Source organism: Motacilla alba, chromosome 2 (assembly GCF_015832195.1).
Source record: "Motacilla alba alba isolate MOTALB_02 chromosome 2, Motacilla_alba_V1.0_pri, whole genome shotgun sequence".
Classification (NCBI taxonomy): Eukaryota; Metazoa; Chordata; class Aves; order Passeriformes; family Motacillidae; genus Motacilla; species Motacilla alba.
Genome location: NC_052017.1, coordinates 86,598,788 through 86,623,907, shown reverse-complemented (window position 1 = coordinate 86,623,907; position 25,120 = coordinate 86,598,788). Strand labels below are relative to the sequence as shown.

General features: G+C 39.8%; 1 protein-coding gene and 1 long non-coding RNA gene across 5 annotated transcripts in view; both read left to right on the top strand.

Annotated features, from left to right (window-relative positions):
* EPB41L4B (erythrocyte membrane protein band 4.1 like 4B) overlaps positions 1-25,120 on the top strand; it is a 168,554-nt gene that overhangs the window by 26,715 nt on the left and 116,719 nt on the right. For all 4 annotated transcript variants that reach the window (XM_038163979.1, XM_038163991.1, XM_038163969.1 and 1 more), the window contains exon 2: positions 23,821-23,925. In XM_038163979.1, the coding sequence (XP_038019907.1) occupies positions 23,821-23,925 (105 nt within the window). The remainder of the gene's footprint in view (positions 1-23,820; positions 23,926-25,120) is intronic.
* Positions 249-23,811, top strand: LOC119712593. The gene is made up of 3 exons (XR_005259848.1): positions 249-17,868; positions 18,493-18,562; positions 20,416-23,811. It is a non-coding gene; the product is annotated as an uncharacterized LOC119712593 (long non-coding RNA).

Sequence of the window (25,120 nt, the reverse complement as noted above, 5' to 3'; positions counted from 1 at the left end):
AAGAGAGACATGGAGATAACAGAGAGAGCTGAATGAAGGGCTGTGAAAGTGATCAAGTGACTGGAGCATTTCATAGGAGGAAAGGCTGAGAGAGCTGGGACTGTTTAATCTGTACAAGAGAAGTGCCGTGGGCTGGGTGGGGACACACGGATGGTACACACAACTTGTGTTTAAATACCTGAAAGTGGGTGCAGAGATGGAGACAGGCTCTCTTTAGTGGCACCCAGTGACAGGTCCAGATATCATGGGTGCGAACTGAAACACAGGAGCCTCCATCTGAACATCAGGAAAAGGTTTTTTACTGTAAGAATGACCCAGTGTTGGAATAGGTTGTTCAGAAAGGTCATGGAGTCTCCATCCATGGATGGAGAAGCAGTTTGGACACAGTCCAGGACAGAGTTCTATAGTTGGCCCTGTTTGAGTAGGGTAGCTGGACTAGACTTTCAGAGGTCACTTCCAACCTCAACCGTTCCGATTTCCATTTCTAACATGGGCAGTTGTTAAATTAAAGAACAGATTTACTCCAATGATATCATGGACCTAGTACCGCAAAGTCACTTTGTACCACAGAAATGCAAGGGATATTGTTCATTTGCCCAGCATACTGGGGTGGCATCAAGTCTCTTCAGAGTATTTGTCAGTCTAGTTCTTGGAAATTGTCAGAGGCAAGAGATCTCACACCATCCTTGGGTATCTTGTTCCTTTCTTTTACTGTTCTATTAAAAATTTTCCTAGTCTAAATAAGCTCAGCTGCAAGTTCAAACTTTCCTGTTCCATACAGAACATCACTGATTGCTGTCCTCTTCATAAAGCACTTGGGTGTATTGAACACGGAGACTCTTGTGATTGGGCTGTGTTCTCAGATGGCAGCATTTTTGAGACAAACGTCCAAGCAGCCTTGTTTTGTTTTGTTCTGTATGAGCCGCGTTTGCTAAAACTATTGTCCTTGCAGTTCTCTCTTCAGTGCTTTCTGTTTTTTTGTCAGCAGTTTTAAACACAGTGCTCCAAACTGAGTATGGGATTCCAGTTGTGATTTGTTATTAGCACTGAAGAACTGTAATTGCTTTCCAGAGACTTTACTGATAACCCTCCTGGGAGGATAACACTCCTGCTGGAAATCAGACCTGCTTCTTTGGGCAACAGTCTAGTATTGGCTACATGGATTTTTTAATCCATTGTGAGCACCCCGTTCTCTCTGCTCTACTGCTTTCTTGATTTTATCTTCTTTGTATGGTATCTCATGTCTAATTTATTTTTTTTTTAAATGTTGAAACCTCTTTTGGTTGATGCTTTCTTTACTAGTGCTGCTTTGATTTTCTGGGTTTAATCTTTGAAAAAGAAATCTTGGTACAGAATTGTTTATTTTGGACACTTTTACCTAAGTTATTTGACCTGTGTCTTGATAACATCTATAAATTTTAAAAGCCAATGTTTGTCATTCAAGCCAACAGTTAAAATTGTTGGAAAGAATAACATCCAGGAAATAAAATGTCCATCTCCTGGTTATTTATCTGCTCTCTTGTGAGTACAGTTGATCAAGGATATGAGTCCCCACATAATTGTACTTTAGATTACATTTCTCTAACTTGTTTAGAAGTGTATTTAGGAAAAATTATGTTTTGAGAACACATTAAAATAGGCTGGTACTTCATCTGTAGTTTTCCTTTCAATCTTTTGGTTAATTGCTCTGCTAGAATAGAATGGGGAAGATTTGCCATTACATAATGTGTGTCTCAGTCCTCTTCTCAGAAATATATTCTGTACTTTGACTCTTAAGTGGGAGACCTGGATCCCTGTGGAAGCCTTGAAAGTAATATGTCCTGTGAAAATACTTGAAATGCCCTTGTCCAAGGGAAAGGGAAAAACCAACAAAAGTAGCTCAACATCTCATATGAACTTCTCCTGTGAAGAGAAGCCAAGTATTTTACATTGAAGCCTGAAATACTGAGAATTTGCAAAAACAATTTGTTCTAACTGTAGAAAAAGAGCAGTCCTCTCCTATTCTGGTAGAGGCCACAAGCTGGAGAAAGTAACACGAGAGTATTTGGCTTTTTTTTTAAGTAGTAGGATGGAAGAAATAGTATTTAAATAAGGTCCTAGCTTGTAAATGCATTTGACTTCATGCTATTTGCTATACCATTTTCCAGAGAAATCAACCACCCTCTAAGGTATACTGAGAAAAAATACATAAATTAAAAAAAACCAAAACTTTCTCCAGTACCTTTGTTCTAAGTGATGTGGTACCTGAATTGTGTATCAGAAGGTTTTTTTTCTTTGGTTTTTTTAAGTGTGAATTTGCTTGCTAGTAATTAGTAGAGATAGAATGCAATACTGTGGAAGAGCTTACTTAAACTGCTTTCCTGGAGTGGACCGCTTTGAATTTTGGGAGTTTTTCCCTTTGTATTATCTCACTGAGGCACTCCTGTGTTGTTATGAGGATTTATTTTGGATATTGCTCTTTTCCACTTCAGTGGTATCTTTTCTCATATAATGATTGGTTATGAAAGCAGCTTTGCTTTTCTGGTATTATATGTTGACAAAAGAAAATAAATACTTGACTTTTCCATTTTAAAAGTAGAAGTTTTGGAAAGGAAAAAAGGCATATGTAAAATTGGTTGGCGTCAGCAGTGCAAAGCTTCTTTCTCACTGCAGCCTGCTTGACAGTGGGGCTGTGCAGGTTCAGGGTCCCAGACCAATCTGCACCTCTGTGAGGAGAAGCCAGCTGGCATTTTTGGGGCTTGTGTTGCTGAGGTGTAGTTATACCTAAATATAGCATGTAGATCCCTCCATTTGTAAGAGAGCAGAAAGATTCCTGCCTTGGCTCCCTCAGGACGGAAGTACAGACACAGTAAAACAGATGCTTCATGGTGTGTCTGCAAATCGAGATACCTTGTGAGTTTTTCATTGTTAGTTTGAAAGTTACTAGTTAGTTAGTTCATTGTTCATTGTTAGTTAGTTCATTGTCAGTTATTCCAGCCTTCTGCAGAAAAGGCAGTTTCTTCTTTCCACCAGAAAATGCCATCTACCACAGAGATCTCTGAGCATTGTTCTATTGACTGCTGGTCAGTGCAGTATTTTTATCAGCCTTTCTACTGTTGTCAGAAAGGATCAGGAATTAAGAGTGCTCCCCCCTCCCTTAAGGGTGGAGAGATACTGCGGTCTGTGTTCTCCTCTGTATTTTGTTGCAACATACTGACTGTTGCTTGTGTACTTTTCAATACAGAAGTACTTTTAAAATGTTGGAAATACCTTCAGATGCCTCCTTCTGTCTATGACTATAGGTATTAATTCTGATTTTTTCACAGAAAAATCTTGAAGTATCTTAATGTTGAGAGGTGTTTTCCTTCCCTCTTTCAGTTCAGTTTCTTTTCTTCGGTGTCATGTTACATTTAGAGGCCATAATGAATTGTCATAAGGTAATACTTTGTAAGCAACTGAACTGTAAAAGCCTGAAATTATAAAACCATTTGGAATTCTCTAGTGGAAGAAAAAATGATGTGGTATATAAAGACAGAAAGAGTCTGTCCAAAGCTTGTGTCTTCATAGGAACTTGAACAGAAAAATGCTTAGAACTGGAGGATATTCTTGTTGTTGAGACCTTTCTAGATGCTTTTAGTTGGTTGTCATGTGGGTTGTTCCAAGCTCTTACTCAAAGCAGAGTCAAAACTGAATTTAGACTTTTTATCTGAATTCAGACTGAGGGTATCATCTTGTCTCGAAAACAGTGAGGAACATGCTACAACTTCTCTGGGCAACCCTAAGGGAAAAGGTTTTTAGGACATCTAATTGGAACCTTTTCTGTGTCAATTTGTGTCCTTTTCTCTTCCCATGCATCTCAGTGGAGATCCTGGCTCTGTCTTTGCAGTTACTTCTGCTTAGCTCTCAGACTGCTCTTCTGTTTTCCAAGCCTTTTTTCCTCTGGGCCATACAATCCCAGCTCCTTCAGCCATTCTTCATGGGGAAGGTACTGCCCTTTGCACAACCCCCATCCAGTTAGCAATGTCTTTCTTGAAACTTGTCCTTTGTCTTGTAACTTGTAACTTTGGGCAGATGATGTTGGAGGTTTCTAGAAGTTGTAGCTGATGAATTTGTAGCAGATGGGGCTAATGCTCTGTTTGCCCTATTATACAACAAAGATGAAAGAGTCTGGTGGATCTTGAATGATCATGAGATGACTGAGTTCAGGATTTGGAGAAAATTGGGCAGTGAAATTAGGCCTGGGGACTGGACTGTTGCTTATCTGAGAACTTGTTAAATTAGAATCCCTGGGGGAGGTGTTTGATAAAGGACTTATAAAAGGAAATTTGAAAATCTGAGCTGTTGGACAGCTCAATAAAACACCATCTCATTTTCCAGGTATGCCAGGACTTTAAACTGAAAAGCTCACTTGACTGGATAAGAGACTTCTTTAAAAACAAAACCAAAATCTTTATGAAAAAGAACGTATAAGAAGTGGAAACATGGACCAGCAACAAGAGTATGAAAGCATTACTCAGGTATTTAAGGATGAAAAATGAAAGGCCAAAGCCCAGCTGAGTTAGGGCTAATGAAGATTAATAGGAAGGGTTTCTACATGTTTAGTAGTAGATAAGGGAAAAATTGTAGGAAAAGGCTATTCATATGCTCACCTGCAAAAAAGCCTGCAGCAAAACTCTGAAAGTAATAGGTTAGTCAGCCTTATTTCCATCCCTGGAATGATCATGGCTTGTGTCCACATTGGTTAAGTTTGTAAATACGTGGTCAAGAATTTATTACTTAATAGTGTGCATTTAACAAGAGTGTGCTTACTCAATCTCGTTGCCTTCTGTGGCAAAATGGCTCTCTGTATGAATGACGGAAGTGTCACCTTCTGAGGTTGCTAAGGGTTTGAATAATGCCACCAAGTGCATTCACATTTAGAGGTCTAAGGAAGTATGGGCTGGATGAACAAGCTGCTTAATGGGTTGAAAATCAGCAGGACTATTATCAACAGCTCAGCGTCCAGCTGGCAGCTGACTGAGTGCAGTATGCCAAGGGTTGGTTCTGGGGTCCATATTTTTCAATATGTAGTGATTTGGATGATGACATATATTTGCAAATTACACTGAATTAGTGGGAGTGGCTGACATGACATATGGCAAAACATAAATCCAGAGGGATCCTGAGAGACTTAAGGCTCGGGCCATCAAAAGCTTCCTGAAGTAGAACACGAAGTGCAAAGTGTTGCACCTGATGCTTAACAATACCATGAATCAGTACAGCTGGGAACTGATGGGCTAAGTGGCCACTCTGCTCAAAAGAACCTGGGATTATGGTTGAAAGCAAGTTGAATATTAACCAGTAGTGTGCCATCATTGTCAATAAATCTGGTGCTGTCCTACATTAGGAGCATAGCCAGCAGATTATGGGAAATCGTTGCTCGGTCCTTGGCACTGTGCATCCTCTACTAAGGACGTTCCTTTTGGGCTCACTAGAAAAGTAAATGTCAGGAAACTGCAGATGTTTCAGTGGATGGTTGTCAGGGTGGTCTGCATGGACCTGCAAGGGGAGGCTGAGGGGAGTGAGCCTTGTCTGGTGTAGAGTGAGCTAACAGTCGGCAACTATTTGAAGGACATTTATAAAGATGATGGAGCCAAGCTTGTCTTAGTAGTAACAGATGGTGTAACAAGGCCAAAGACCTGTTTTTAGCTTGAGAGGTTTACAGTGAACATTAAGAAAACTTATTCCGGTGGGAAGGTAGTGTAGCACTAGCGCAGGTTATCCAGAGAAGCCATAAAGCCTCCTCATAAAAGTTTTCAGGAGCTGGGTGGATGGATATCCATCCATCTATCCTTATTGTGTTTAAATATGCAAGGTAAGGGATATATTGAAGCTTCCTGCCCTTTGATAGTTCTACATTATCTCATTTTGTTTTTCTTTTATTTTTCTCGGGGGTGTGTATGTATAGATGTGAAATCTCTCTATATCCAGGGAGATGATTTAACATTCCTTAGCAGCAAGTCTTGCAGTCAATGAACGTACCTCCAGTGTTTAGGGAAACAGATGGGAAAAGAAAGAACCGCAGTTGTGTCCCTTTAAACAAGAATGCTTTGTTCAGCATTGGCAGCAGTAGTCTCTTGGGCATTGTCCTACGGAAACATGGTAATTTTTTAGACTTCAAGATCGTAGTCTGGCTTTTCTTCCTATCGAGGGAGTGAAAGTCTAGGCAGAGTTCTAGGCAAGTTTTGTTGGTTTTTATTTTTATCTTTGCCATAATGATGAGACATTCTGTTCTAGTAATGAAATTCTAAAAGAACTTTTGGGGAACCCTTAGTATCCTTGTAGGCTTTGTTGCTTCCAATCAGCCTCTCAACTGAAATGGGGCTGAGAAAGTGGGATCTTATGTGTGCTTGGGTATCTTCACATGTACATCCGTGCACACATTTGACTGCTTTGGAGAGCTGGGATTTTCTCGGAAGCAGTTTGCTCTTGAGTTCCTTGTACTTCACTAAATCAACATCTCTTCCACAAGGGCTCTCTCTGTCACTGATGGATGGCAATTCAAGTTCAGCATAGCAGGAAGCAAGAAACTGGAAAGCACTAGAGAGCTTGAGAATTCTTAGATATGTTTAGCAATTCCTGTCTGTGGCTTCAAGAGTTAGTAAAAACTAGGTGTATTCACACCAAAAGGCTGAGTTTACTCTGTGAGACTAAACAATGACTTGCTGCAGCAACATAGTCAGTGCTTAATATGTTTCGTGTGAAATAATCCTCCATTCTCACTAGGACAACACTGATTATCCCCCTACCTTCATCATACTTGCTGCTTAATTGTTACCTTTCAGAAGTAGGATGCATTTGATACTGTTGTCTGGAACTGACAGTAATTTTATAATAATCTTTAAGTGTAGCTCTTCTTTAGTGGGCAGATATGGTGAACTGGAACCATAATATCTGAGTGAGTTGCTCATGACTTTGTGTTTGAAAGCTGCAGCATGGTTGTGGGTTGTGTGAGAGCTGTGCTTCCTTTCTCCTAATTTGAGGCAGTGGCACTTCAGAGTTTGTTGCACAATTTCTGGAGCTGTTTGTCTGGACAATGTGTTGCTTGGGCAATCCTAGGCTGCTGATGCAGGGCCTTTTGCCAACTAATTGCCCAACTCTTTTCCCTCCTGTACCTTGATTCTTGCACTGCAGTCAGTTCTCCAGTACAATTATTTACACATGCAATAATTTTGTTGGTTTTGGAAAAATTGTTTGTAAATATCTTTTCTGCTTAACTTTTCTAATGCCACCCACTTCCCCCTCTGGGCCCTCCAGTTTCAATATTTACATTTGTTTTTTTGTGATTGAAGAAGTTCTTAAGTAGCTTGAACTTAAAATAGCTCTGTTGGGCAAAAAGTAAACAGAATGTCTCCTTACAAGTCTTGTAGCTGTGCAGGTCCTAAAGATGAGCATCTAGATCTTGTTAATGGTGCCCAACCAGGTATAATTAAGGCAAGGTTGTGCTGGGCATTGCAGGATCATGCAGCAAGATAATTTTATTACCTTAAACTGGTCTTGTAAGGCTCTAGAAGAGAATGGTGTTTGTTGTTGTATTAATGCTGGTAGTCTCTATGGGTTCCAGGCTAGCAGATGACCACCAGCTGGTCTCCTGTCTTTTTCCACATTGTCTCTTCTCAAGGTTGAATTTTTCAATTGTACCTCATACACTTCAAAATTTACTGCTAAATAATCTGCTTCTGTGGTTCTCGTTGCATTCTTTTTCATTTTATTGCTGTCCTCTCTTGACTCTTCCATGCTACACATAGTTGCAGCCTTCACTTTTTTCAGTCCAAGTCTTTCTCCTCTGCTCCACTGCAATGACTTTGTTCTTTGGTTTTTGGATCAATAGTGTATGAGATGTTAGATGTGCACTGCTGGTATTGCATGCTTTCTCTGTCAGCTAACTGATCTGCCTACCATGTTCAATACAGAAAAAACACTGCTTTTGTATTAATATTGTGATATTTTATGAATAAAATATTACTTGACTCCACTAATCCCCACCCTGTCTGAAAACATCAAAATAAGTTTTCATCTGTTTATAGAGATGCTGCAAAAAGAATACAGGATCAATAGCTGGGCTGCTATGAAGTACAAAAATACAGATGCCATCTAAAGCTGTTGAGAAAAATTAAGATATGATTTTAGTGCATGATAAAAGTATGGTGTGTGATGTCTGTTCCATTATGTAGTGTTACATGTGCACCAGCTTGTTCTGACATGTAAATAAGGCAGTTCTGGTTTCCTTGTGAAGCTTTATAAATCGTGCAGCATACCTGCTGATATCTTCCAAAGGGAGGAGGATGTTTGCAATTTTTATGAATCCTCATATGTAAGGATGATGCAAATAACATGAGTGAAAAACATCGCTAAGTACATATTATGCTGAGTTCTTATTCATCTTGCTGGGATATGTTCAGAACTGCTTGTAGTTGTTTGGTTGGTTTTTTTTTTTATTTCGAGCAATGTCTTTGGTTTGCCTTTTAAGCCCTTTTTAGTCCTTGCTGAGTCAGTCTCACTCTGCAGTCGAAAATGATATGTGTTTAACCTAGTTTTTAGTATTAAGACTTAACACCATAAGAAACGTAGCCATAGTTCTAGCAGAGTTGTTCTGCTGTGGTTACGTTGCAGACTTTCTATTCTGAAATGCATGCTGAGCTTACTGAAGTGCAGAAGTTACTCCAGAACAAATTGCTTGTGGCACAACCTCTTCATGAGTGAAGTGGAGTGTCAAGTTACCTTACTGGCCATGAAAGCATCTGCCTGTCTTCAGGTAGTAAACAAGCTGTAACTCATTCTTTCATCTGTGTATTCCTTCCAGGGTCTTGAAGACAACTGGTGACTCTCTGGAATATGATGGTTTAAACATTTCTTGTGTTAGTTTCAAGCAAATTGGTTAGATATATATATATTTCTGAAAATTGTTGTTTGATCTTGTGTCCTGGGAACCAGATGTATTATGCCAATGGATTTTTTTTATGCTTATTTTGAGTATTTAGGCTTCCATTTTTCATGCATAATACTTAACTAAGTGGGTACTTCAGAGGAGAATAACAAAGATAATTGTTAGAGTTTGATGTCTACCCTTACCTTTGTGCTTCAAGCAAATCTTAAAATTTAATACTCACCCTAGGTCATGGTTTATCCTGAAAATTCAAAACAACCATCAGATTTAACAGTGATGAAAACTAGAAGAGAACTGGAACATAACTTGAGAAAATGCTTTGCTTCTAAATGCTGCATGTAAACAAAATGGCATTAATTCAGTTCGAGTTACACACAACGTCAGAAAAGGCTTGTTACCAATAAACTGTCAATCTTATGTCTGTTCATTTGCAGGAAGCTTAAATGGGATGTGGGGGGGAAGTAGGAACATTTATGACTCACATGGATCGGGAGATAATCAATCTAAACCTATGTTTACATTTAAAATAACATAAGGCTTTAAAAATGTTTCAAACTGTTAAATATTTGTCATATTGCAGTTTGTAAATTTTGTGTCTTCATGATTCACTGGGGAAAATGAATTCACTGGGAGTGAGAGAATAGCTCAGGCTGAAGAAGGCCGGTTTCCAGCGCATGAGATTTCACAGCCCCTGGATGTTGTGAAAATGAAGCTGGAAAGCATTTGGCGTTGCTTGCAGGCAGGTGTGCACTCCCTGTTGACTCCCTGTTGCCCATGGAGTCTTGGCACTTCCCTTTGTGTGGAATGTCTGAGCAGAAAGGAGAGAGTGCTCTCACATCAAAATAAGCTCTATTTTGTTGGTCGACTGTGTTTGCATCAGTAAATATTATACGTCTGTTAAAAGATGGGCTTCTAATTTAATGCCCAGAGTTATTGAATAGCAACTGTGGAATAATTTCCTCCTCTGAAAGTTGGGAGTGGGGAGGGAAGATGAGAGAGACAAACAAAGGAGACAGCCTAGTTCTCAGAGACTGAAAGAGTTTTTATGCCTTGTTGAGGGTGTGAGTTCAGTGATATTGTCAGCAGAGAGAGTATTGCCTTTCAGTAACAATGAGTATGGCAGATCTAAGATAACCTTGTCTTGAACTAGTACAGCAAGACTCTCTGCCTTCCCCCTGGAACCCTGGCTATTTTGAATTTCATACTGATGGCCCAGTAATCTATATGTGATGTATGAGAAGCGTGCATACCAAGGTAAAGACAGTGGAGTCTGCAAAAGGGCTTATGTATGTATGCATATGTCATGTATGTTACATATGTATGTTTACATACATGTGTGGATTTGTGTGGCAGGGTTTGGAAGCAGGGAGGCTGCAGGGATGGCTTCTGTGAGAAGATTCAGAAGCTGGCCTCATGTCAGATGGAGCCAGTTCCAGCAAGTTTCAAGATGGAGTTGCCACTGGCTAAATCTGCGTCCATCAGCAATGTTGGAGCACCTCTGTGATAATATATTTAAGAAGGGGAAAAAAGCCCTGCATAGCAGCTGTGAGAGGAGCGAGAAAACTGTGAAAGAAACAGCCCTGCAGACGCCGAGGCCACTGGAGGAGGAGGGACGGCGGTGCTTCAGGCACCGGAGCACAAATTCCCCTGCAGCCTGTGGTGAAGAGCAGGTTGAGGCAGGCCCATGGCCCTCTTGGAGGCCCACGGGGGAGCAGAGATCCACCTTCAGCCCATGGAGGACCCACAGCAGGAGCAGATGGATGTCCCTAGGAGACTATGCCCCTATGGAGAAAGGAGCCCATGCTGGAGCAGGCTGGAGGACACACTGGAGCAGTCTGTTCCTGAAAGACTCTGCTCTATGGAATGATCCCATGCTGGAGCCAGTCCTGAAGAACTGTAGACCGTGAGAAGATTGCATTCTGGAGAAGTCAGTGAAGGAGTGTATCCCAGGGGTTGGATCCTATCCTGAAACAGGTGAAGGAAGGAGAAATGGAAGAGGAGGAAGCAGCAGTGAAGAGACACTTCCCATTTTCCCCAGACCCACTCAGTGAGGGAGGAAGTAGAAGAGTCTGGGGTGAAGTTGATCCTGGGAAGAAAGTGGGGGGGAAAGTTTGTTTAGTTCTGTTTTTATGTCTCACTATCCTGCTGTTATTAATAGGCAATAAGATAAGTTAATCTTCTTCAAGTTGAATTTGTTTTGCCCATCACAGTAGTGATATTTCTATACTTTGGTCAACCTGATAGGATATATGACCCAGCCTTGTAACACTGTTGTAGCTCTTCCCTGATCTCTGGCTCGGCAGTGTCCCTGGCTGCTGCCTTCACACAGGTCACCTGGCACACCCCAGCTTGGTGTCTTCTGAAAAGTGATGTGTTCCATCTCTTCTTCTATATGGATGCAGATGTTGAACAGGATAGGTTCCAGGATAGATGCCTAAGGGAATTCCCATTACAGCGTGTCTCCGGTAGTGTTCAAACCACTACCCACTTCCCTTTGAGACCAGTGATCGAGACATCAATAATCGAGACATCAATAATAGACCTATCCCAGCGTGGATGTGGGGATGTTGTGGGAGACCACGCTGAAAACCCAACAATCGAGATGAACAACTTTTGCTGGTCTCTCATCCAAGATGATGAAAAGGCATAATTAAAGATCTTCAGTGTGTGTGATTGGTGAGTGAGCATTCAGCTTATCACTCTCTTCATCTAAATTGTTTGTTTTCCCCCAACATACGGTGTTTTCAATACAGGGAGATGAAAGACTAGTCTCTCTTAGCCTACAGACTCTCTGGCTGTATCAACAGTCATATGTGCTTTGTTGCTCAGCCTGAATAAACTTCATGACATGCTGTCTCTTTCAGAATCGGCACAGCTGAACAAGTGAGTTGACACTTGTTCTTCCTGCCTCAGCAGTGTGGTGTTGTATTTGGTTGCCCTTAAAGGCTCTGCTGGCTACATACGTATGACTTTGAAGTCATCTGAGTTGCTGGTGTTATCTAAAAGCGGTCAGGAAGCGAAGTTGTCCCTGCAGCCGGAGTTTGGCTTGCAGAACTTGGCTCCAACAGAAGAACCTGAGTTTGCTCTTGATTCTGTCCAAGTCTGTAAGTCTAGTAATGAGACACATTGTTCATATTAATAATGTCTCCAGGACAGTGATGGATTCCCCAACACTAGACACTTTTAAGATTGACCTGGACAGGGTACTGGGCCTTCTTGTCTAGAATGTGCTTTTGCCAAGGAAGGCTGGACCAGATGACCCTTGAGATCCCTTCCAACCTGGTATGCTATGATTCTATGATTTGTGGTAGAAAACAGAATTAGGACAGCAAAATATGATCCTCCAGTGACTTAGTGACTTTTCAGACTGTCAGAGTATTTGGTATTAATGCTGATAGTTTAAGTTCTATTGGATATATAATTGAAGTATTGCAAGTTTGTGGGAGTTCTCTGCTCTTGCGTTCACTTTCATTGTGAAATAAAATTCTTCTGAGACAAAGGGACTGTTACCAATTTTGTTGGCTTTATAAATGAAGGTTTTTGTTACTGTCTGCAAAGAACTGGTGGTACAGTCTTTGCTGGAGCCATCAAAGTGGTTTCATTTTTATGTAGTTTATTATCCCTTTGACTAAAATCTATTCTGTGAAGTGGCTTGGTGTTGCAGTGACTCTTGGATATGGACTTTGATGTATTCATACTACAAGGCCTTAGTGACATTTTCTTCCCTGAAATAAAAAAAAATAAATTAGAAGTTTCACTTAAAAATTAAGTTGTTATTTTAAAGAACTGAAGTGATAGCAGTTCACCCATTTGTGACTGGCCAATTTGGAGTATCAGGTCTGATCTATCTTGAGAGTCAGCCTCTAAGAAAATAAAAGTTGTCAAGCGGAGCAAAACTTGTGTTGAGGTTTAAATGCCCAGGTTAAAAGAACCAGCCACAAGGAATACCCCATCACCAGTTTATGAGTTCTCCTGAATCTCTGGGAGACACTACAGCAATAGCAAATTTTCCCTATGTTTGTCTGGTGGTCTGAATTAAACATGCAAGCTCCTATTGAGATGTTGTTAATACACATGTGTAATAGGCCAGCTGATAAACTGATACTATTTTTTTTTTTTTACTTCTTTATGCTGCTTGGGTTTAATTTCCATGAGAGATTTTTGATTCTGTTTTATTTCCCCTTGCCATGCAGATGTCCAGAATTCATTTCATGGCATGGAGCAGGCAGGATAACTGACCCTGAAAGCAAAGGTCAAAACTCAAACCTTCCTGCAAACCACTAAAAGCTGCAGCTTGCTCCAAATGGATTTTCAAATCAAACCATATGTGGGGCAGCATTCTGGCTATTGCAAGTCTGTCTATACTCTCTGGAATGTATGTACATGTACCTTTGATCATGTGTTTTCATTTGTATTTTTGCCTTAATATTTCTGAGGGCTGTCATTTAAACTACATCCAGAGGAAGTGCTGGCACACAACACTCCCTCCAAGTAGGCAGCAAAAACTGCAGCATGCAGGGAACCTGACCGGGAAGAAGCCTGACACTTGTGCAAATTAGTGGTTCTTCTTTTCTCACTTCTTCAAAAACATCACATTTCCAGACTCTGATGAATACTGTGCTTTTCTGCATACTGACTCTGGGGTCAGAGATTCTGTTAATAATGAGAGATTTTATCTTCTCAGCCTCTTAGCTAACTCGATTGGATGATCTGTTGGTTGACATGAAATATTAACAAATCATTTTTGGCTAAAACCCAGTGTTTCTGCTCCTCATATTAACACTCAGAACTTCTAAGTTTATTCAGTAAAAAACACCAGACATGAGTCCATGTTCATCTTTTAGAATGAGGATAAACAGAACATTGTGCTGCCATGCCTATTTCAGTACAATAAGGTGTTCACTTGTCCTTCAGATTTGAATATTTGTAAGAGAGCAAGAAGTTAAATACTATAGTATGATGAGAATTTATCTTGTCGTGTAATTCCTTGGCAGCAGTGAGAAGATTAGAGTGCTAAACTTCGTTATAATAAACCTAGCTCTGCCATTGCTTTTAACTGAGCAGTAGCATGGTGTGAGAGAGGTGTTTTCTATTAACTTGAACTGCTGTTTATTCTTTTTTATAGTTGTTCTAATGAAGTTTTTTGAATAAGAACCACATGGCTTTTCATCTTGTATATTCTGTCTTTCTTGAAAGTAAATGTAATTTGTAGTGATTGTCTTTAATTGCATATACTTGTCTAATTATGTTTAAAAATAATTGTCTTCTTGGCTGTCCACTAAATGAAATACTTTTACTGGCAAACTTCCCTGGTCTTCCTCTGTTTTTAAATCTGCTGATTATAAACCTGCAATTTAAGAAGTTTTACTGATTTTTCTGAATCTCTGGATTTTTGGGTCTCTTCAGAGAGGAGCAAATTATTGGAGTTGATTCTTTGGAGAAGACTATGACTTAGTGTATGAAAGAACAAAGAGTGAAGAGTACTGAAGTCAGTTGGCCGTCTGAATAAACAACTTCAAAAAGAGTTTCTTTGCATTTTTAAATCCATCGAGCTTCTGAGGAAAAGACCACATTAGAGCTTCGTCCTCAAGTTCCAAACTCCCTTTTTGGTCACTGCTTCTGTTTCACATCTTTGAACTTTTTTTACTGGCTGTAACTGTCAGGGTGATTAATAATAAATATGATTTACATGGAAGGTTTAGCACATTATGGGGTAATTAATATAGGTAATTAATTCTAATGCTAGCATGCATGTGGAATTAATTTTGTGCTATGAAAAATGCCACAAGTAGTATATGTTATTGAAGTTTAAAAAAAGACATAGAAATAATTGACTGTGAATTATGTGAGCATTAACAGTGTGCAAGTTTATGCTGGAGGAGAGGAGTGGTTCTAAGGAACTTTTTGTTTTACCCAGACATAAAAGTAAATCCATGCAGCATACATGATGTGTACTACTAAAGGAATCTGCACCTTTTTGCTTTTACAGGTCAGCACTTGGTGGTGGGGATTCTGTTCTGTGCACCCAGAAGTGACAATCTTTAAGGCATTATGTAAGATACCAGTTCCTAGAGCAGCTGTCCTAGGTTTTGCCTTCCAGCCACAGCACAGCTTCGTGGCCTCCTCCTTGCCTGGATAGCAGTGTTAGGAAGCAGCTTTTGGCATGCCAGGCTCATGCCAGGCTCTGCTGTGTGGTCTTTTGTGTGAGGAGGGGGTTTGAGAGCACTGTTAGCTTGAATTAGTAGTGATGTTTAACTGATGTAACTTCCCCCTGTAGCCAGTTCTTTACAAGGCATTCAGCTGCCCTGACATACCTCTTGGGTAGGAATCAGGAGCAGAACCTGTGACTTGTCTGGCTGGGGGAGTGGGAGCCCTGCAGCCTTAATTTTTGTCATGTGCAACTACTTGTGTTGCTCGTGTGTCTGACTGGCCATTACTGCTGGTCTGAGCTGTGTTTGTGCTGAAGCAAGGTTGCCAGTAGAGCCTTATAGATAAACTGCTTTATTGTAGGCAGTCATAAATGTGTCCTATTTAAAAACTAGTTTGAAAAATTGGAAATAGTTGAGTCAGGCACCATACATGTGAATTGTATATGAAGGATGTGTCTATATGGAAAATTCTGTTTGTACAATTGCATCTGTTTAAAAACAGTCTGCTCCTGGAGCATTCAAATGCAGGTGTATAAGAAAGCAAAGATGTCATTTGAAACTTTGGTACTGCATTAGCATAAGAAAGTGCAGAGTCTTTACTAAACTCTCTCGGGAGCTCTTCTGATAGCACTTGCCTATTTCTTCTTGTTCTTTTTAATGTCATCTTATGCCAGTGTTCCAGGTTATTTCTCAAATACAGTTTAAATTCATGACCCAGAATTTTCTCTAGCTCTCCAGAAAAATGGCACCTCTATCCCATCATGATTTGTGCAGGAGGGCAATGGGCAAGGGCAGCCTAAAGCATAACATTGTGTTGTGTTTGATGTATTGCCTCAAAGAGGTGGCTTCCACTTCAATGCCTGTAGCTTAGCTTTATCAAATAATACCTCTTCCTTTGAGAATGCAGAACTGTAAATTTTATTTTGAGTGAAATCATGTAGGTTAAGGAATCTCAGCATAGGTGTTTGTTCTCCTTATCCTAGCTACTTTGTGTTTCCACCACTTTGTGTTTGAAGGGCATGTAATATTTCAAGTGGGTCAGGAGAGGGAGCTGGCATTCTAGGGGTGAAAAAGAATCTTCTTCACATACAAGTAAATATTTTTTAATTATGCTTCTGCATGTATAATTGTGATGGGGCAACCTCTCTGTTCCTGAAATAACAGGAGTCCAGACTGACTTCCAGAACATAAAGTTGCAAGTAAGGATTTTTTTTTTTTTACTGCTTTGTTCTGTGGCTGATGGTTGCTTTTATCTGTTGCCTGAGGATCCCATTTAGAAGTGCTGACAGTGCTTTTCTCTTGGGAAGAGGTCTGTGTTGCCAGTAGTACATGTAGGTGACAGGGACAATGAGCAGAACCTCATCTGAGTCTAATAAAATAAAAATGTCACTGCTGGTAATAATGTTGACAGTAGTAATTGCACGCATAGGGCACCCACCATGGTAGTACCTGCCTGCCCTTCATGTGACTTTTGGAGAGATTAAAGGCTTTCCAAAGACAGCATGCCCTTTAGATGGGGGATGGAAATGTGAAATTGCCCAGCATAAGGGTGTCCCCGCTGCAGTGGGTTAACCTTAGCCATCAGCCAGGCTCCTCCCCAGCCCCTCTGCAGGATGGGGGTAGAAAATATGGAGAAGGAATGAGAATTAAAAGGCTTATGGGTCAAGATAAAGCTGAATCTTTCCCTAACTGAAATCCACTCCTTCACTCCTAACTTCTGTACCCCCACCACCAGTGGTCAGTGGGTCTGCTGTGGAGATGACTGAAACCAGCTGTGCCCAGACTGGGACAGCCCTATCTTGTCTGAAAAAAACCTAAGCAAGTGGTGAAATTATCCCTTCCAGATAATGTAGGTCTTGAGACATGGTAGTTTCTTGCTCCTTTTTTCAGCAGCAAAACAGTCTTCTGAGCCTCTGGATATGCTACTATAACCAGTTTTTGAAGGGCTGTACTGTAAAACTCAGCTAGCTAAAGTGCCTATTTCAAAAACAACTGTGCAAAATCAGCTTTCAGAAAAAGTTAGTATTGTTCAGATAATTTTATAAGTTTGGCTCACTTGTCCAGTTGAGGAAGAGACAGAATGTGATTGAGAGTTGGGGAAGGAAGTGACTGGAAGCAGGGATGTGTGAAGTGGCAAAGGAAACCCTATACTCTCCCTTCAAATCTCACCTGACTTTCCTGGATCTGCTTTATGTTTGTGTTACTGTATGTAGGAATCTCTCCAACGAGAGGTTCCTGGCATGGCTTTGGACTCTTTGGAGGTTGTTTGCATCTAAGCTAATTGCCTCTCTGCACTGTTGTCTGTATATTCTCTATAATGCTGTGCTGCCAATTCAATCTTTGATTCATCTTAATGAGTTTGTACTTTATGAATAATGAAAAATCTTTTCTTTCCTCCTATTGCCGAGCTTGAAAATAGCATATTATCCTTCCCCACCCTTAGTTCTTAGTAGTTCGGTTTTGTTTGCTTTCTTTATTTGTTTTTACTGTTACTTTTTTGTTCTTGGGCCATTTTTAAATTTGTTTGGTTTACTTTTTATTGACAAGTGACTGCCCTTACATAATAGGGAGAAAACGTAAGCCAGTGAAAGAGACTTTTCCAATGTTACTCTAGCATGGTAAATGTACTGTGATCTGACTAGAAGCCCAGTGCCATTTGGGTTTATGTAGAGACTTGGTACATATAAAATAAAGTGATCTATTTATTTGTCCTTGTTCAGGCTTCTTCTCCAGTGCACCCTGATTCTTCTTGTCAGTAGCTGGTGGAGAGATGAAAGTCTGGCTGCTGTTAAGAAATGCTGCTGTGCAGCAATGGTGAGATTTACTATACCCACTGTTAGGGGATTTTTTTTCTTAATGGCTGTCTGCAAATTCTCATTGGCATCTTGGTTGCAGGAGCCCAGCTTGCTTGCACTGTTGGCCAATGTGCCCACAGAGAGAATATTCTAAAGTGGTTGTGTGCTTATCTGAGGTTCCCTCCATCCACTTGATGGGGTGTGACCTGTGACAGTCCTAGCTTTTGAGACTTTTATCATAGGCTTAGAGAGTAATTTGAAGGAAGCAGCTTGGTTTGTTGGTTTGGTTTATTATTTGTGGGAATCTGGGGTTCTTTTTGCTTTGGTTTTTCGTCATTTTTAAGGGGTTCTTTAACTTTGTTTCTAAGCTGCTTCTGCTCAGGAAATAGCAATTTTTTAGTTTGGGGCTTTGACAGAAATGACTGGGAGCAAAATGTTTGTTCTTTCAAGGTTATAATAAGTAAATACCATTAATGGGATGTTTTTGTCTGCTGATGAAGGGCTGAGGGCTTGGTGGTGTGTGTATGCATTTGGCATTTTTTGCTCCTTTGAGTTTTTTATGCAGGGGGAAGTTAAGGGGATTTTTACTGTCATTTTCAGCTAATTTCTCAAAAGAACTAAAATGAATTTTGTTCTCCTTCAGATAAAAGTTCACATGCGTCATCACTTGCATTTTCTTCTGGGCACATTCAGCAAAGCTGCTTGTTTCTATGGTCTGTACTACATTTAAACATCATTTGCATGCAGTGGCAGGCTCTGAAGCAGTCAGTACTAGTGTTATTGCCATGACAGGGTGAGAGGCTTAATGGTTATTTGAACAGTGTCACATTTTCAAGTGAGCTTGTAGCCAGAACTGAAAATTTAAGTCAATGGTTGGCTGGTAAGAAAATAACCTGACATCTTCATTGCAGCTTGAGCAAGTTAGCCAGCCTCATGGAAATATGATGTGTTAGTAAATAACTTGCTTTTCTTCAATTAGCACTGATTTTATGAAAATAAAGTAGTATTTGCATGATTTCATGCACAAAAAATGCAGCTCTTTCACCACTCTTCCGAATGTGCTCATTAGACCAGCAGAGGAGGGTGGGACAGGCACCAAGGTCATGGCTGCTGTGCAGTGTGCCCTATGCCAGAGTGTCCTCTCTGGATGCAGTGTGCACACTGGAATCTGAAAACAAAAGGCTGACTTCGACAATACTACCTGTAGCAGCAGTGCTGGGATGGATAGCATGGTTTTCAGTGCAGCTTTTGTAAGCCCAGCCACGGCCTCCAACATGTACTTGGCTGAAGCTGTTAGATACCCTGGATTTATAAGAATGTAGAACAGTTGCATTTTTGTGCTTAAAATTATGGAAATACTGCTGGCTTTCAGTACAGCTGAGTGTGTTTGAAGTAACTGAGGGCTTGACTATCCAGAAGAAAGCAAGTTAAAGGACAGATGATAACTGAGCACCAGGAGTCAAGGCTAATTAGAAGCACAGATGGCTTTTATGCAGGTTTAGCCTGTCTGAGACACTTGGAGACAGCACTGCCAGTGACTGCTAAAAGGCAAAGCGAATTCTCGCTGCTAAGCAGTATGGCCAACAGCTAAAGCCTTAAGTTTGAAAATGAGCTTTAGGTTTGAAAATTGAGTTAACAACAGTTCAGGTGTAAGAGAACTGAGCAGAACATATTGAGCTACTCTTGTTTTCAGGAGGTGCAAAGGGAGAGGAAATGCTGGTGCCATCAGAGCAGGGCAGTATCAGGCCTGTGGAGGTGAGACTTACTAGCTACAAAGGTGCCTTGTAGAATTTACTAGAAGCTCAGACCTGGAGTGACTGACCATCAGACCATAGCAGCCCACTCTGAAAAAACATTTAACATATTGCAGAATACATAATCTTGTGCTTTCTTTCAAAACAGAAACTAAGTCTGCCTTACCTACCAATTGCTGTTTCTACTCACTATTCAGTTTGGGATGCATTGGCTTTGATTGGAAAGCTAATTGGCTTTGACTTTTCTCTTGGTGATAGCTTATTTTCCTTAATTTTGGTTGTTATTTTGTCAGCTGGCAGACTATTTAATGTACCTCTTGGCCTATATGACAGGTTGTTTTCCCAAGCAGTGCTTCAACTGTTTCTGAAATCTGTTAATAGTTTGTTTGTAGCCCTGTAGTCTGAGCTCTCTAATATGACTCAAGAATTTCAGCCTCTCTACTTGGGTTCAAGGAACTGCACTTGGGTTTGGGAAAGTGTGGGCAGAAGCTCTCCAGCTCTGCTTGTACGTGCTCCGAAAGTGATCAATAGCATCCTTGCACTGTATCTGCACTAAAATTGGACTTTTCTGGCATGTATGTCCACTTTTCATGCCCTTTGGCACAAACCTTTCAAAGGGCTCTGGAATAGCTAAGATCAACACTAATCAGCTTGTTTAGACAGGGCTGGTTGGTGTAAAATCTCCCTGTCTGATCAATTTTCTCTTTCCTTCATGTCTACCAGAAGCACTTTAAAATCTCTTGCCTATTTCCATGTCAAGTCTGGAAGAGTTTCTAATTAGAGAAGTTAATCTTTGTTTTGTCATGTTTTAGCTGACAAGAATTTCCATCGATTCCCTGAGACTGGGAACTCTCTGGCAGCCGAAAATGTAGCCTACTTGAAATGTGGGCCATGCAGCTGTCGCTGTTGTTGTGCAAGGTGCTTTATACCCATCCCAATTGGAGTCCCTGTAGGATTTGCAGTGAGTCCTCATTTAACATAAGAATTCTCTCTGAATGTGATTCATGATCCCAAGGAGGATGATATGGGGGTTTATTAGAGAATGGCTTTAATGAAACAGTGGACAAAACTCGCATAACTGTTAGGTGGAACAGGGGCGACTGACATGAGAAACTTTTGTTTTTTCCTTTCTCTCAGTGACTGCTCATTGTCAGGGAGGTTCCAAGTCTGCAAGTGTAATTCAGTCTTTGCGTTTCATCAAGTGCCTGCCTCATGCTAATTCAGTTATGCCTTAGGTTGCAGCTGTAGTTTTGTTTGTAAGCTGAACATTTCATGCCTACCCTCCCAGTGCTTGCCTGTGAGGTTTCATGGTGCTCACACAAGTTCTCCTGAGTTCCAAGGAGCACTCCACCAGGAACCGGCAGTGCTTTAATTGATGTTTCAAAACAAAACAAAAAAACCCAAACAAAAACTCCCAAACCAAAAAGAAAACTCTACCAAAACAGAAAGCAAAGACAAAAAAAAAAAAACCTCAACAAAAAGAAATGACAAAAAAAAGGCAACACAAGATTTTGCAACTTTTCTTATATCGCTGTTCCCAATTATAGTAACTTCCATACCAACAAAATAGTAGCTCTATATAATAGTATATGCTTACTGTTTGTTGCCATGTATTTCATTTTGTGAGATACGTTATGCAGACCATTTACATCTGATACTTCTGAACCATCTGTCTAGCAAGGGATGACTGTAACACATTTTTAGTTTATGGCTGGGGTTTTGTAGCTGTATCTTCAGAAAATAAGCACAAATCAAAGGTCTGTAGAGAGAATATGATTTATTAAATTCCAGATGATTAGATCTACTATGAAAACTTTACTGTACAAAATAATTTTCTTGTCTTTATGTGGTACCAGATTTTGAAAGGGGAAACATGTCTTTTACCTACTGTTTTGTCTGGAAGGAGGGGAGAAGAAAAAGACGATGAAAATTGAAACTTTTTGCTTTTGAGACCACTATCATACCCAAGGAAAAAGCCTTCTATTTTGGCTATTCTACCCATTTCACTCAGTGCATGTTAATTTATCAGTCCACAATCTGACCTGCTGGATTGTCAGTCAGTGATGAGGCAGAACAAAGAACAGGTAATCCTTTACTGTTAGTAGAGGAAAGGAGTCAGTCGCTTTTATGTCCCCCTGTAGTGCAACATCTCAAAGAAAGTTTTGGGTCAGCAATTTGCTGGCTGCAGCAGCTGTATCATTTCAGGGATACAATTTGCTGGGAAAGCTCATTTAGTGATTAGTTAAATGTTACAATCTCCTGTAAGCTGTGTATGTAATACTGCATTTTATGGTCTAGCTGTGCAGTGCAGAGCTATTCTGCATGTAACACATGTTAAACATTAACTACTGCTTGGGTACAGAAGGTGGAGTGTTCTCTCTCTGGTTTCTATTGGATGTGTGGCAGTGGAAGATAAACATATAATGGTAGCTAATGCCATAAAGCAGGCAACCATGAGCAGAGTAGGGCATCAAGTGCATTTTTCCTACGTTTTGAATTTTTCATGTTCTGCTGTTTCTCTTTATTGCTTTTGAGGGTTTTCTCCTCCCTCACTTAAGCAAGATCTGTTTAAATTTTGTTGAGCTTTGGTTTGGCTTCTTTTAACAAGTGCTGATTTTATGCCGTATGAGAAAACATCTTCTGGATACTTTTTGTTCAGTTTATAACAATTATTGTACGAGTAAAGATGATGACTTCTTAGCAAAGTACTGTTTAAAAAAAGCCATTGTAGTCTCATCTGCCTTTAATAGAATATTGAACTTTGGTTAATAATGTCTATTATCTGCCTCTTGCCCCCCTCAAAATAATGAAACAGTATCTTACAGTGACAGTTTAATGTTGGTATTAAGCTTTTATGAAGCTTTAATTCCACTCTTGAAATTTGATATGATTCAATTTCTGTGCTTCTGTTTTGTTAGTTAAAAAACCCAAAAAAAATATAACCTAACTAAAATTTGCTACCCATTCCTGAGCTGACTTTCTTGGAAAAACAGAGGTGTAACTCGTCATCTCATCTGTTGCTGAAGAAAACTGATTTTAGACAGTCTGGAACCCTGAACAGGAGTTCTGCATGTTGTGATTGATTGTGCCCTTGTGCAGAAGAGCAAACTAAAGGAACTGAATGCCTAACTGTGAATTTTGCTACATTTTGTGGTAAAGTGGAAATGCCTAAGATGTTAGTTTTAAATAAATAAAAATTTAAAAAAAAAAGTCCTTAAAGTTGTAAGAGAACAGCAGTCACAAAAGTTGATCCTGATCAGTACTTCCCTGTATATAGTACAGCTTCAGTCAGATTTATGATCATCTCATGTATTTTTGGCCACGGGATGATTTTGCTCGAGAACTTGAAATCTTTCTTCCCCAAGTAACTCAACAAGATTTGCATGAAAAATTGCTCTGTTTTTGCCTTTTCCTTCAGCCCACCTATAATCATCAAACTTTGGTTTTCTAGGGTTGAAGATTGAGTATCTAAACTCTTGCCTTAACCTCAGAAGAAGTACCCAGGCCAATGCAGCCTACCTTTAAGATCTGCTAAGTTTTCTACCCTTACCTGTAGGCCATAGTTGGAGTTTTAGTTGTTAACTTTTATTTCCATGCCTGCATGTTTCAGATGGCATGCCAAGTAAGATTTACAGTTTTTTTGGCCCTTGTTTCTTCATTTAAAGGCTGTAAATATTATGACAATTGGCAACATAAATGAAATATTATCAAATCCCATTAATTTTCTTCACAGTGCTCTTTGAGTGTTCAGGCTGTCCAGAATTTATTTTGCAGCTTCAGTGGTGGTGTGGCACTGCATGACTGCAGTTGCTGTTGATAGCCAGCAGATTTCAGGCAGTGTGTGTTAATCAAGCTTTTCCTGGAGAATCTGACTTCCTGGGGTATAAAATGATGGCTCTGTGACTTAGGACACTTGTAGGGCATAACCCTTCCCTATGTCTTGTACATTTTTAATTATGATGAACTTTGAAAGCTTGCTTTGAGAGTGAAATCTGATGCTGTTGGAATAGTTGCAGACAAGAATGGCATGTCACTCTCTGTTTCCTGAGGAAAATAAAAAGAAATGGTAATGCAATTCTTCCAAATAAATAGAATTGCTCTTTTGATATTATTTTCCTTTGTGTATCTCTTCTCACAAATTTGAACTTGAAAAGAAAAACACCCAAACAAACCCACACTGACCAGTTTTTAAAAAAGCATTTTCTTTTCTGTTACAGAAACATGCAAAGGGACAGGAGTTGTTTGACCAGATTGTGTATCATTTGGACCTTGTAGAAACAGATTACTTTGGACTGCAATTCATGGATGCTTCCCAAATTACAGTGAGTATAACTTAAGTTGGTTTTTATGTTTTGTGGTAGTTTCTGTTGCCTATTACTTTATTGCTGGCACAGTTCCATGGAGAGATGTCAGCAATGGGGGCTGAAACAAGTGATGCCATGTTTGGTTCTTGCACATAAAGCTACATCCTCTGAATGATTACTGTGTCGTCTTACATGACACATGTGAGACTTGATTGCACACAAGTTAAAACAGCAATGAATTTTGGTAAAGAAAAATGTGCTTTATGGTGAGTAGACTTCACGGTATTCAAAATGTTTTGCAAGCAAGGATTTCTTGTAAATTTGCTGTCTCTGCTTTTCTGTGCACACATTGTGTTGCTTTGGAGGTTTAGGTTCATTTGCAAGAGCAAAACGTTTTAGCTAAAAGTTCTCCTCCTTATATAAGGACCTCCAGTGTCTACAGGTAAAATAAATAAATCTAAGAAAAGTATTTACAGATCTGAATAGATATATTAATAGGATAGGGTTAAAAGACTGCAGCATTGTGGTTACACTGTATTGACATATCTTTTATCTTTTCCTTTGTTTGCTCACTCTGTGTGAGCAGGAAGTTTGACAAAAGCCTGCACTATGAATAGAAAATATGCATATTTGGAAAATAGGTGTTTCTTTTAGTGCTCTCTGGTCAGTTTGTAAATGTTTTTTTTTTCCATGAAGCAACAGAAGATGTCTTCTCTGGGATAATATAATAAAATAATGGGAAAATGTAGCTGCAATACTGACATCCTGGGAAGTGTTGGTTCTAAGTTTATCATCCCAGAATTCTCAGCTTTATTCTCTAACGAGCTTGGGTCAAAGGATGGATCAGGGTTTAAGCAGCTGTATTATCATCTCTGTTTCACCAGTCACTGTAAAGAACAAACAGGAAACCTATGCAGGTACTGTAATGATTTGATACTGGAAGAAGAGAATCTGTGGGTTTAGGGAGAAGCAGTATTAATCTATTTAAACATTATCCTGATGTCTAAATTAATTTAGGTTAATATCACTGAATACTGATGGTTTGAATTAAGTATGTCCATTATGGTTTTGGGATTTTTAGTTGGTTGTGTGTGTGTGTACTCTTGCTAAAATTTCTAACACATAAATTATATGTACTTTTATGATGGATCTGATTATAAGGACACAGCTAATAGAGCAGAGCCTGCTTATAATGGGAAAAACACATTATGTT